Here is a 13,932-nt window from a genome sequence, read left to right on the forward strand (position 1 = left end):
TGTCTTGGCCTGCCCATTCTCTACCTCTAGTTTTCCGCCTCCTGTGTACCCATGAGGTGAGCCGGGCTCTCCGCTATGCCATGCACTCTCCGAATACAGGTCCTGGACTATGACCAGAATAAACCTGTCCCCTTAACTGCTTCGTGTCTGTTTGTTTGGTCTAAGCAACTAAAACCTGAACACCTGGGTGTCCAAATGGTAAGAATTCAATTCACAGCTTCATATATTTGGTCCATATTGTGCTCATACCCTTTCCTTTTCTTTTCCTTGTGTAGCCTATCGGAGAGTGGGCATGGCCAGATTGAATATACTTCACTATGTGTCTCCATCAGTACACCCAAAATACTACTAGAGCTAACCAGGTGCTGAGAGGCTCTGAGTTGAAGAGCCAGTTTCTCCTGGGGGCACTTACCCTTGTCGAGAGGATTGGTTCTTAGGCGTTTTTCCAGACTAGTTGCAAGTGTATGTTGACTCCAGGGCGACGAATCAATGCCTGTTCTGCGTTCAATCCATAGATATCTGCATTCATGTGCACCATATTACAACAGAGATGGATACCAACAACATGAATTATATAACAAACATAAATAATCATTTAGACAGTGTGGTTGTAACTATGTGCTCATAGCACTGGAGCGAGGTTGGCGCCATGGGGTTATATAGAAAAGTAGTTGTGCGAGTCTCTCCTGTGATAAACATGAGGACCTGAGTGAGTCCAAATCAGTGGAACACCGCAAACAATATCAGAAGCAGGGGCATGACCCACACATCCCTGGTAGCCAACGAAGTAGACAGCTTAGGACACCTGCAACAGAATACCCCCTCCTAGAATACAGACAGGATAGCTGATGACACTTATTAGAGGTGGCCTTAGATTTAGTAAACAGAACTCACCTCTCTCTTTGACGCCTCTGCAAACTGTCTTAGTCTGGGTTTATACAGCAAATTTCAGTCATTAGCTTGGGTCTGTAACCCAAGATCTTGCTGTAGCCTCCATTGTGCTGAGTTATAGATGTATACCACCATGCCCAGACTCACCAACCTGGGATCTTATGGTCATTGAAATTCTTCTATTATTTAAAAAAAAAAAAAAAAAGAACCAGTCTTAAAATAAGTAACCAAGCTCTATAATTTTTTCTTTTCAAAACTTTAATGTTCCAATAGAAAATACAATTCTTATTTGTTAACTAATTGATCCAAAAGCAAGGAGTAAAATACTCTGATTTCAAGTACATCGATCAAATAAACATGTCTTTTTAGACAAACAGGAACAATATTCTCAGCAAGTTTTTATAAGAATGGGTAAAGAAGAAATCAAGCTGGTACTGGCCTGGAAACTTCATCCCTATGGCTAGCATTCATAGTTCTAGAGGTTCAGTTTATACCACTGGTCCAAATGCAGAGAATAAGAGACTGTGTAAATGGGACAGCTACCTCACCTCTGACACCAGAACCCTCAGGGATCACTGCAGAAGGCAGCAGTGGTCCATTTCTGCAGCAAAGAAAGCATCGTGTGCGGGACATGAAAGCTGCTGCACACAGCACTCAACAGCCATGACACAGCATAAGACCACACCCGTCAAAATCCCAGCACAGAGCCAGGAGGGGCTCATGGAGCCTACTCCAAGCTGAGAAGCTAGCTCCTGGGAATTGATGGCTGCTGGTGGAGGGAGACTCTTTTGAGGGACGTGCTTCCTAAAGGGCTACCCCTGCTTCAGTAGACTGTCCTATACCCACGCACAACCAGGCGGCACCAAGTTCATTCGGAATGAACATATGCACAGGAAGTTAGGAGGAAATGTGATGGAGGGTGGGGAGGAACTGAAAGGGAGAGAATGAAGGATGGATTCAATCAAAACACGGCGGCGTGTCTGTGCAGAAAATCCTCAATAAAAATCATTGCTTACAGAAACAGGCTAAGGAAAATACTATAGGAATAGCAAAGGCGGCTCAGCTAGCCGACTCTCCCTCAAAGGGGCAGCTGCAATCCTTTTCTGGCTCACCAACAAAACAAGCTTCACACTTCTGTTTTTCATCCAAATCAATTGGTCATATTAGCAAATGCATAAACACTATGAAGACTCATTCTGTAGACGCCTTGAACACAGTCAGGCAAACCTGGCATGTGATGGAATGACCAAGACAGTTGGAAGGCCATCTCAGAACATCCTGTAATGCACTCCAGGAAACAGGTATCCATGCCTGGTATGTATCCAATCCACACAGCAACAGTGAATGAGGAAAGAATGATATTCCCTTGTTACTAAAAGAAGACTAAGATGATTTCTGAATCAGAGTCTGGTGAGTGGCGGGGACACATGTAAGAGCCTTGGGATGTAGCACATTTCAACAGGAAGCTCACTTTCCTCCCACACTGTATGTGACCCACGCACCTAAACAGGCCCAAGCTCCTTCAGCGGTAGTGGGTGGAGAGTAGAGTTAGCTTAGGCCTCCCTGGTGCTGCACACGTCACCATGTAACTCTGGGACAGTGAGGGACAGAGATGAAGCTAAGTGGACGGGCGAGCGAAAGACCCTGAGAGGGAAAGGGTCCATCAAAACCTAGAATAAACCAGAACAAACTGAAAAGCACAGAACCTGCAGGTGAAGGCCAGTATTCAGGTAGGACGAGAGCGGGAGAGGCAGGGAGATTCATCATGATCCCTCAAAGCGTTTGGCACACTTCCGTGTGAATGGTTATAACTCCTCTAAATGTCTTGGAGGTAGATTAACGCTACTAGCAAAGTGAGTTTATTCTAAAATATGGCATGGGCAATACTGAGGAGGGGACTTATTGCTAGCACTCTCTCAAAATACCATTGGTAAATCTTCATTTTAGTAAAGTGCTTAGACGCTGGCTGTTGCAATCTTACTTGTAAAGGGTAACGTTAAGCATTTTGTAGCTAAGAGACCAAAACCTTGGTTTTTCCCTCAGAGTTCATGGGCAGTCTGTAAGTCTCAGGTCTTCTCTACCTGGATGATAATGTTGCCTCTATCTCATTCATCTCGTGGCCAATCTCAGCCCACACTGCCACTGCCTGCAGTCTGCATGAATCCACCCCGCACGGTTCCTCCCGTCTGTCTCCATGTCCACTTGTCTCTCTGCTGGACCGCAAGGCAGTCAATGTTGCTGCTTCACCCAGACCTCCGGACTGGGCATGGCACTCTGCACGCCTCAGATTACTCAGCAGCCCGCCCAACCACAATCTCTCACAGTCCATTTTGCAAAAGTTAAACAAACCAGTAGTTTCCACTTCTGCACAGGAAATCAAAAGGTTACCCTAGGAGCCCAGAGAGAGTTCATCCACCCACACAAGTAACGTGGTTACAATCGCAGGTCCCCATCAGGAGCCCATTTTAGAACTGCACTTCTTTCTTTAAAAGCTGCTTATGTGAAGATCGCAGCTCGGCATGGCATGCATGAGGCCATGAGTTCAACACCCTGGACCATCAAAAAGGAAAAAACAACCTCATACACACTTAGTTGTAAAACTAAAGCCCAAGAACCACAAGAAAAACAAGACCTTACTGACATGCCAACACACTTCTCTGGTAGAAGAAGTAAAAATGACCCTGTGCCTTGATGATTTTCAACACACGCGACTCTGCGGCTCTGAACTGCTACTTGAAGCTCCTCCGGGAAGGAGGCACTAAGCTCCGAAGGCAGGAGTATGGCTGTGCCACGGGACGTATTTTTGGACTTGTTTTGCCCCAATTTCTGCCACATAGACTGCGCCGGTCTTCCTGTCAACTTCTAGAAGATGTGGTAGAACCTGATCTGCCAGCTGGATGGTGCTGACCACAGAACACTCTCCGATGCTTCCAGATGGCGGTGCCGCCAAAACCAATAGCCTACTGAGGTTCAGCTGGGCCACAACCAAGTACTGCCCATCCGGGGTAAACCTAGGAAGAAGGAGAAGTCAGTAATAATGAGCATTCTTTCAATGGATGTGTCCTCTGCAGTGCTCAGCAATGGCCATCGCTGCCTGAAGGAGTCAAACTGGCGTATGTAAAGTCTGTGACAGTGGATGAAGCTAACAACATGCCTACATTAAAACAAGCACAACATAACGAATGGAGAATTAGAAGTTCAGGAGGTCCAACAGTGTGGACTCAAGTTTTGACCCTCCTTCTGTGACTGGAAATCTTGCAAAGGACTAAGAAACTACAGACTAGTCTTTGGACACTTGTTTCCTCCCATTTCCCCTCCTTAAAATTGACAATGAGCACTGGAAACCTTCAGCTGCTCTTCAGAAGTGGAGCCCACAACCAGCTAAAACAAGCATTTAAAATAAACAGCAATGGTTACCTCACAGCCGAAGGTCCCTCCTCTGTGAAGCAGCTGTCCCATGCTCCTAACCACTCTCCGGTGTCTTTATCAAACACTTGGAGCCTTTTATTTCCTCGGTCGGCAACCCACACCTGAGAAACCAAAATCATGTCAGCTGGAAGAGACCCACAGGCGAAGAAACGTGACTGTTTTCTTAGCTCCACACCGTTGTCTCCGTCTGTGTTTAGAGGATCCTAAAAAAGATGGCCTCCCTCCACTCCACTCTGTCTGAAATGCACGAACAAGTGCAAACACTACAGTCTACTACAGTGCATCTGCCTCTGCCCAGCGCGCACAGGGCCATCAACCCCATTAACCGTGCGAGCAAATGAAGTCCTGAGTCCTCCGCCACTGAGCACATCAAAGACACCAACGGCCTGACTCACGCAGCCTCTACCACTCACCATCACTGCACACCTGAGCAGCTGCCCAAGCCAGGTCACAAGGCAGAGAAGCAGCCTTGCCACCAGGAGGCTCAGGCGCTCTCTCCCATCTCTAAACCTCTATCTGTTACTACTGGGATGGGTCCAAAGTACAGACTCACTGAAGAGGAAGAAGCTTGGGTGTGCTAAAAACACAAAGCATAATGGGTTTAATTCCGGTTTTTATAGACTGTAATGAGTTACTAGGGCACTCCTGTAATAAAATAGGGGCTCGGCCCCAACTGGATCAGGCCCTCTGAATGGGTGAGACAGTTGATTGGCTTGATCTGTTTGGGAGGCATCTAGGCAGTGTACCAGGTCCTGGGCTCACTGCATGAGATAGCTGTTTGAAACCTGGGACTTATACAGGGATGCTTGGCTCAATCTGGGAGGAGGGGACTGGACCTGCCTGGACTGAGTCTATCAGGTCCATCTCAGTCCTCCGGGGTGGCCTTTGATCTGGAGGTGGTGGGAATGGGAGGTGGCTGGGGGGAAGTGGAGGGGGGCCAGGGAGGGGGAGAACAAGAAAATCTGTGGCTGTTATGTAGAACTGAATTGTATTGTAAAATAAAAGGAAAAAAAATAGGGGCTCGGATTATGCCCAATAGCATTCATAGGAATCCATGAATTACACCATTCTAGGTTCACCTTAGAGCACAGACCACAGCCCTTGAAGCTCTTTTGGATTTCTTAGGTCTGTGTAGCCCAGAGAGGCCCTGACTTTATCTTCACGGGTGTGTGTGGATAGCCACTGACTGCTTTTTCAAACAGACACAGACAAGAACATGAGAGGCTGGCACCCAAACAAGTGGATGTCTCCAGCTTCCTCCTGATCTGAGATAGGTTTGCCCAGGGATCGGGCATTCCTGCCTCAGACAGATGACCAAGGAAGAAACAGTCACGTCTCACGACGGAAGACATTCCGGATTGTTTCCTTTCTTTCTCAGTACTCAGCATGTGATGAAGAGAACGCCTCTCTAGGAAGCAGGAAGCCCGTAACTATGGCGGGGATGAAATGAGTCATGCACAATGCGCAGAACACCACCGCCTGCTACACAACATCAGGTACAGGCTTAGGGCGCAGCTCAGGAGGACGAGGCTCTCCTGGCATGTGGAAGGTCCTGTCCCCACAGCAGCAGCAATGGACAGGCAAGATCCCAAGTACGTAGAGAACGGGCTGTCAACTTCCACCACTCGGCAATCTCCAGCTGTTCCTCCAAACGATCTTGCTGGCCCCTAGGAACTGTCCTCACCAGGGTGAATTTGACTGCATCTAGATCTCTCATGAACTGCAAAGTGGAATTCTCTTTAAAGCAAAACAATAATAATAAGTAGGCCTAGCATCAAGGAAGGCGGCTGGTCCAGACCCTGCACATCAAAATGTTTACTATTTAACACAGGTGTGACCCCCCAGAACCAGTCGGGGATGAAGCAAACTGCACTCAGCATGTGCCCACGGGAAGCTACAATCTCCAGAGGAGCAGCTGTGGTCAACGGAACAGCGGTGGTGGCAATACACAGCACAGCTGCCACAGGAAACAGGGAGCGCATTTAAACCCGGCTGATGGCGACTTGTCTGTTGGAAGGGAACCCCAAGATCCCAGGAAGCAGTATTTCTGCTTAAAGGGTGGGGAAAAGCCTGAGGGGGCAGTAGCTGGGGCTGGAGGCAGGGAGACAGTTCTGTTCCCTGGTGGAGGCTTTCTGTTCCCAGGAAGGAAGCAGGAAGAGCAGGGGCGTGCAGAGGGCTCTTCCGAAATCTCGGGAGTAGCTTCGGCACTCATCTGCCCCCTTTCCATCAGGGCAGCTTCTCCCCCCTTGTGAAGTAGAGACATTTCAACACTTACAGTTCGGTTTTCCTAGCAGAAGGAAAATCTCTTTTCAGGTTTTGGATTCATTACCTGTTCTTTTGTCATTTAAAGACTACGGACATCTATTTTGCTGATTTCTAAGTCTTTGGAAAACTTCCTCAGAATAGGGCCCAAACATCTGAAGAGTAAGTATGCACAGCCACTCTGGAGAAATTTCCTAGATGTGCCTACTGTGGTTAGCTTCAACTGTCAACTTGACATAACCTAGGATGGCCTCGGTACAGAGCACCCAACAAGCACTGTCTACAGCAGGCTGACCTGTGGGAATGTCTTGGTTGCTTTAACTGACATGAGAACACTCAGCTTACCGTGGGTGGCATCATTCCCTAACGGGGGTGGTGCTGAGTTGTATAATAATGTATAAGTCTGAGCAAGCCAGCACGTGTACATGTACCTATACATTCATTCCTCTCTGCTGCTGACTTGACAGCAAAGATGTCTGAAGTTCCTGCCTTGACTTCTCCTTCTCTCTACCTGGCTTTCCAACAGGTTTGTTTGTTTGTTTATCACAGCAACAGAAATGAAAGAAGAGCCCCTACTAATAATACCCAAGTCCACACACCCAGACACATACATCAAGACATGTCACACAGCCAGACACTTACACCAAGACATGCCACACAGCCAGACACTTACACCAAGACATGCCACACACCCAGACACTTACACCAAGACATGCCCACACACCCAGACACTTACACCAAGACATACCCACCCACCCAGACACTTACACCAAGACATGCCCACCCACCCAGACACTTACACCAAGACATGCCACACAGCCAGACACTTAGATCAAGACATGCCACACAGCCAGACACTTACACCAAGACATGCCCACCCACCCACATGCGTGCTGTTCCCAACACAAGGAGACTGTTTTTACCCGACCAACTGAGTCAAGTGTAACACTGTGAGGTATGCTGAACTTGGCAGGTCCTGTTCCACTCTCTCCATGCAGCCAGAGGATCATGAAATCTATAAATGGCAAATATATATGAACAGTGAAACATATAGAATGCTTTATGCATTTACATGTTAACTTTGTCTTACAAACTGCAAAAAAATCAAAAAACAAAACAAAAACAAAAGTATTACACACTGAGGACTTGAGTATTTTTTCCTGGCTTTATCTATGTCTGTCTAGTTCATGTGTTCTTTCAAACATTCTATTGCTGTAATTAGCTCTGCCTGAGCTGTTCTGACGACTTCTAAAGCACTGTTCAGAGTCCCTGCACCGTTTACTTCAAACTAGTTCCCTTTATATAAAAAGTTCTTTTTTTTTTTTTTTTGCTCAAATTTCTTTTCCTGAGACAGAGAATCACATTATGCAGTCCTGATTGGCCTTGAACTATGTAGTTCAGGCTGGCCCCAAACTCTTAGTAATCCTCCTCCTGGAGTGCAGGAATCACAAGTGTGTACCAGCACACACACTGTTATAGGTTTATAGTCTCCTCCAGTCTCTGGAAGAAGTCACTAAGTCTAGCAGATTGTATTTTTGAAGTCACTAAGTCTAACAGATTGAATTCTTTCTCTAAAACGACCAGTCCACTCCCAACACATTGCACCTGGGAATGCAGCCTGTGGGTGCAGGATTTTAAAGAGAAAATTAAACTAGAGATCTTGAGATCATCCTGGATTCACAGGAGCCCCGGAATCCTTGTAGGAGGGAGGTACGAGAGTCAGAGACACACGGAGGAAATGACATGAAGAGGGCAGAGTTACAATGTCACAGCTGCAGGAGCCCTGCAGGGACCCAGCTTCCCAGCTTCCCCAGTATATACAGGACAGGAAAGTCTCAGAAGTTCTTTCAAGTTTCACACCACCTCCAGTCCCTGTGAGGCATCCCCTGGCCCGGTGAACATGAGGCCCATGAGCAGAATCACGTGCTGTTGGCAAGCCCACCGACTGGTTTCCGTGTATTTAGCCCTTTACACACAGCTTCATGTGCAATATGACTAGATTACGCCAAGCAGCAAACAAATCCAATCCAGTCTATAACATAATGTTCTTATGATCATAGCAAGTTAAAGCATTTACCTTGGGACAATTTGACTAGTCTGTTATTCAGTCCCCCGTCTCCGTCCACAATGTAAATCTCTCCCACGTCATCTACATATAATTCTGCAGGGTTATCAAACTGCAGTGGGTTCAAGCCAGTGCCTTTCTTGCCTGGGGTACCCAAGACTTGAACAAGATCACCCAGGGGGTTGTATTTTTTAACAGTATGACCATAGGATCCTGCGGAGATAGACAAGCACGTGTTACCAGCATTGCTCAGCAGTCACAGCTTCTAAAAGCTAAAGGCAAATCTTTCACTAGGCTGGGACGGCAATAGAAGCCACAGACTCTCACACATGTAACTACGACAGGACACAGCAAGCAGCCCTTCATAAGGTATGCGCAAACCTGGTGATGAATTAATATGTAATCACTCCAAAATCGGGACTCCAAACACAAAGGAATACACAAAAACGCTGGCTCATTTACACAGAAAGCTGAGGATAACTGTATATTTTTCTCTTTTAAAACACACTGCTTGTAAAATAAATCAAGAAGGAACTAAAAGACAAGCAACTTACATTCAAAGCTGTTATTTCAATCATCCATGTACAGATTTCAAATTTTTCTAAGTCAACAAAAAAATTCTCTATAACTAACACAGATTTTTTTTTTCCTCCATAAATGACATGTTCTCCAGCAGAAACAAATTCAACACTGATCACTTCTTGAGAGAAAAATAATCTTGGTGCTAAAATGACCTTACAAGTTAAAGCATAAAGTGAATTAAGAGCAAACAAGGGCAATCATGAAGCAGTTTAGCAGAGGCCAAGTTGAAGGCACAGAAGGCCCAAGCAGCTGCCAGGCATCCCAAGGCTGATGTGACGCACCAGGCTTACTAGAACTCATGTGAGTCGGTCAGCACTACAAGTCTACCTGGAGAGTCACCTGACCACTGCCCTGGACCTGAATGCTGGAGTCGAAGTTTTTAGACACAGAGAACACAATACATTGGAGAAAGCTCACTTCAAAGTTTCTAAAGACTTGGAAAGGGAGATAGAGTACTTATAATTTTTTTAAGTGGTTGACTTGCAGCCAAATCTTCATTTGAAGGAATCAATTCATTTGAAAAATGGGAAGAGCATAAAAATAGTTTCTCGGATATGAGGGCGAAAACAAGACACAATGGAAGGAATGAGATCATCTGTGCTGCAATTATTTCTGGGAACCAGGGAAGTTTTTCTTTTTTCTTCTTTTTAAAGGATGATGTGAACAGAATAAATTAAAAGTAAAGGTCTTTCAAGTGATTCCAGGGACAGAGAAGAGAGAAAAGAGTCAAACCTCATTACAGTATTGTGTAAACTCAGATATACTTTCAAGAGTTTTTTATATGGCTATTTTATTTTACCTTATTTTCTGTATATGCGTGTTTGCCTGCATGTAGGTTTGTGTACAGCAGAGAGGCAAGAAGAGGGTGTCAGCTCCCCTGTAACTGGAGTTACAGATGGTTGTACGCTGCCATGTGGGTGCTGGGAACTGCACCCAGGTCACTGGGAAGAATAAATGTTCTAAACCACTGAGCATCTCTTCAGCTCCTAGATCTACTTTGAAGTTCAAGGCCAGTTTGACTAGGACTTAAAAAGTAGAACTCCAGGAGAGCCAGGCTGTAGATCTCAACAGTTGCCTGGGAGAGGAGGACGGAGAAGAGGAACTGAGGAAGCCATGCAGCTTGTGAGCGGCCTCATGGTGGAATGGGATGTTCAGAGAGGCATGGCCAGGCTTTGGGGAGCATCTGAAAGGAGGAGAAAAGAGATAAAAGGAAGAAGGACTGAAAAGTTATGCTTTCCTGAGTAGATTCAGAGAAGTGGGCAGCCTTAACATACTTCAACTGCCAGTCTTGAGATGTTTAACCAACATTTAAAGACTAAATGAAGTGGATCACATGCTCACTACCCAAAGCCCAGGAATCTTCTGCATCCTGTGAACAAGTGTGACTGACAACAGTTGTACTCATCAAAACCCAGGCCTCACTGGTTCTAAACAATGGTATGTGAATTATCAGGCACTGGCGAAGCAGGATGTCCTTCAAGCCAGGAACATGACCAGACCAAGGGACACTAGCAACACCCTCCCTGATGATCCCAGGCCTGCTGCGCTGGCGAGGCATCAGAAGCAGCCTCTGCTGTTGCTTAGGACGCACCAGCAGCAGCACAGGGGGCGTGCTGTCTCTGCTAAGTTCCCCTGCAGCTGTAAAGCCTACTTTGTTTTCAACACTGTCTACTGAAAACATCTGATGGTAGGAAGGTTTCGGACATGCTTAAGTCAACAGCATTTCCAAACTGTTAACACTAGTTTCTGCAAATCTGTTCTCTCTGGACAACAAACTGCAACTTCTTGTCACCTCGTTCACTCTTTCAAAAGACAACTGGTATAAAGGGGAGTTAAGAGTCCACTGATCAACTTAAAATACTGACATCTGACTTTACAGAGGAGGTAGAGACTTAGTCTGAGAAGAGCAACTGAAGGTTCAAAGGAGAAGGATCCTGAGCTGGGGGGAGGGGAAAAGGGTGGGGGGAAGATAGTTCAGTCTGCCAGGAAAATGCCTGTCACTCAAGCACAAGGACCTGGGTTCCATACCTAGAAACCATGTAAGAAAAAAACAAAACAAAACAAACAAAAAACCCACTGAGGAGGTTTGTGTGCACTGTAATCCCAGCATTGAGACGGGGAAGAAAGGAAGATCCCTAGGGCTCACTGGCCAGTTAACGTAGACTGTGAGTTCCAGGCCAGTGAGAGATCCTGTGTCAAAAGACAAGGCTGACAGCCCTGAGGAATGACACTCTGGCCTACACCCCCGTCTCTCTCACACACACACACACACACACACACACACACACACGCGTGCGCGCGCGCACACACGCACGCACGCGCACACACACACATACACGTTCCCTTGACAAGTTAAAGATCATGATTACAGCATCATTGAATTTCTTGATTTAACAGGAATGTGATATAGATTTGTAGAAACCCATGATTTTGTGGAATATTAAAGAAATTATGATTAGATTTAGCAATGCTAGCCTTAAAATGCACAAGCAAGAACACAGGCAAAGACCTGAATTCCATCTAGCAAGGCAATTTAATAGACAACACTACACATACCACTTCCTACGTCCGTGATCCAGACGGACTGTTCATACGGTGTGCTGGAGACAAACATACCATGGGGTGTGTCAACTGTATAATTCCAGGCTCGGAGGAAATATCCGTCCTCTGTGAACACTAACACCTTGGGGATGTCATCCCCTCTCTGAAGGCATACAAAAATAACTGCTTAGAATCTCTTCATAGGAATGCTAATCTTTACTTTTGTCAGAGAGAAATCAAAATGAAAGGATCATTGAGAAACTTCATAAAGTGTAAAAAACAAACTTCAAAACTTAACAATAACATCTATCCCATACAAATCGAAAATGTGCTTGAAGCCAACTCAAAATTAAGTTGCATAATTAGTATAATATAAATGTAATAAAATATTTATAAATATTATAAATGCGATTGGCTATCTTGGGTGGTAAGTCACTTCTTCCCTTACTGGGTTGTTGTTTTTTTTTTTTTTTTTCCTTTTTGTCATGCTCAGGTTAACTGTTCTTCTTTCTTTCTTTTTTGTTGTAATCAAATGAATGTGCATATTTAAAAAAAAAAATCTCTAGTTGGGGAGATGGCTGAGCAGGTAGAAATATTTGCTAAGTAAGCCTGACAACCTGAGTTCCATCCCTGAAATCTTTCATAGGAGAAGGAAACCAAATCCCAAAAGTTGTCCTCAGATCTCCACATTCACACCCTGATCTCTGGACCTCACAGGCTCACATATAATAAATACTGATTCTACTTACTTGAGCTACGTAAACTAACCCGTTAAGGGAGTCAACTGCAACAGAAAATGTCGAACCAGTGAAGTATTCTGAATACTTGGGCCAATCCAAATCCAGCCGGAAAAGAACATCCTCCTTTCTCCAGGGTATGTAAAAAGCAAATGTCCTTGAAACCTAAAATAAAATAAACCTCAGATTGTTTGCCTTCCAGGTTTAAAAAAAAAAAAAAAGTATATATGTGTGTATCTTTTATTTATCTTTACAGCTCACCTTGACAACCAGAAGGTAGTCAGAATAACTCTAAAGAAACAGGGTTTTGTGTCTAAAGATCAAAACAACCACAATAAAAGTCTGCAAATGATTCGAGAGTATATAAAGACCTGGGAAAGAAAACCCAGTGTGTGTGTGTGTGTGTGTGTGTGTGTGTGTGTGTGTGTGTGTGTGTTTTGTTTTTTTTTAAGGGATATATTTAGACCTGGGGAAGAAAATCCAGTGTGTGTGTGTGTGTGTGTGTGTGTGTGTGTGTGTGTGTGTGTGTTTTGTTTTTTTTTAAGGGATATATTTAGACCTGGGGAAGAAAATCCAGTGTGTGTGTGTTTTGTTTTTTTAAAGGGATGTATTTAGACGTATGTGTGTGAGCCTGGGTGAGTTTATGTGCACCATGTGCCACAAAGGTCAGAAAGGACATCGGGTCCCCTGGAACAGGCGTTACACTGGGGGAGTTACACGGGGGGGGGGGGGGATCGTCAAGTTGGTGCTGGGAATCGAACCCTACTCCTCTGCAAAAGCTCTCAACCTCCGCGCCACCTCCCCAGCCCCGACACACACACTTTTTAACACTAACAGAGAAGACGAGTGATCCGCTGCTGAGCCCAGGAGCAGGTTCGGTGCCTCTGGGGCTGCACCGCTCGGCGTCACCCACACCCGACAGCCGCATCCCCGCTATTCACCAGAGAGCCACTGAAGCGCCAATGCAAAACCAGACAGGAGAGAAAGAAGACGGCACCTCCCACGCAGACCCAGACTCTCGCCATCCTGGGGGTCCGGGGGGCGAAGGTTGGCAGACACCGAAGCAGCGTCTAGGGAGGTAAAAGCCTAAAGCACCGAAAAACTAGACCAGAGGAACTCTTAAATTCCGGGTTTCTAGCTCCTCCTTTCCCCGCTCCCGCCCCCAAGTCAGGTGCCCAGAGTGTGACCCAGTGACCACCCTTTCCCGCTCGGAGGCGCTCCTGGCCCCGGGCTTCGTGCAGCCACTAGCATGGCGGCGCCCGCAGATCTTCCCGATCCGTTTGCCGTCCACTCTTGTAAATTCACATTCCATAATTAAGACATAGCACTAACAAACTCAAGACTAAGCGGACCATGACACCGAAACAATGGCCCCGACGCTCTGGAAAGGACGTCAGTCACCTCTCTTTCAAAAGCATTCAGGCG

The 13,932-nt window shown here is 45.9% G+C and overlaps 1 protein-coding gene across 2 annotated transcripts; it reads right to left on the bottom strand.

Annotated features, from left to right (window-relative positions):
* Positions 1–1,138: 1,138 nt before the first annotated feature.
* Positions 1,139–13,747, bottom strand: Nhlrc3 (NHL repeat containing 3). Of its 2 annotated transcripts, none has more exons than XM_028873353.2 (7): positions 13,449–13,747; positions 12,520–12,672; positions 11,786–11,933; positions 8,660–8,860; positions 7,506–7,597; positions 4,309–4,421; positions 1,139–3,902 (listed from the first exon to the last, which is right to left on the bottom strand). In XM_028873353.2, exons 1-7 carry the CDS (start codon positions 13,530–13,532, stop codon positions 3,650–3,652), a joined length of 1,044 nt encoding a protein of 347 aa, XP_028729186.1. In that variant the 5' UTR covers positions 13,533–13,747; the 3' UTR covers positions 1,139–3,649. The 2 variants fall into 2 exon arrangements, with proteins under 2 accessions (XP_028729186.1, XP_028729185.1); XM_028873352.2 differs by lacking the exon at positions 13,449–13,747 and adding an exon at positions 13,343–13,436.
* Positions 13,748–13,932: the final 185 nt, after the last annotated feature.

The sequence above is a fragment of the Peromyscus leucopus genome, chromosome 6, assembly GCF_004664715.2.
Source record: "Peromyscus leucopus breed LL Stock chromosome 6, UCI_PerLeu_2.1, whole genome shotgun sequence".
NCBI lineage: Eukaryota > Metazoa > Chordata > Mammalia > Rodentia > Cricetidae > Peromyscus > Peromyscus leucopus.

Bases quoted from the DNA above. Each gene is read 5' to 3' on its own strand.
- Nhlrc3 (XM_028873352.2), bottom strand. From the start codon at position 13,435: ATGCGGCTGTCGGGTGTGGGTGACGCCGAGCGGTGCAGCCCCAGAGGC. The intron at 12,673-13,342 runs GTTAGTGTTAAA...ATTTTATTTTAG, and splicing joins GCGGATCACTCGTCTTCTCT to GTTTCAAGGACATTTGCTTT. The intron at 4,422-7,505 runs GTAAAAACAGTC...TTGGTTTCTCAG, and splicing joins CACTTGACTCAGTTGGTCGG to GTGTGGGTTGCCGACCGAGG.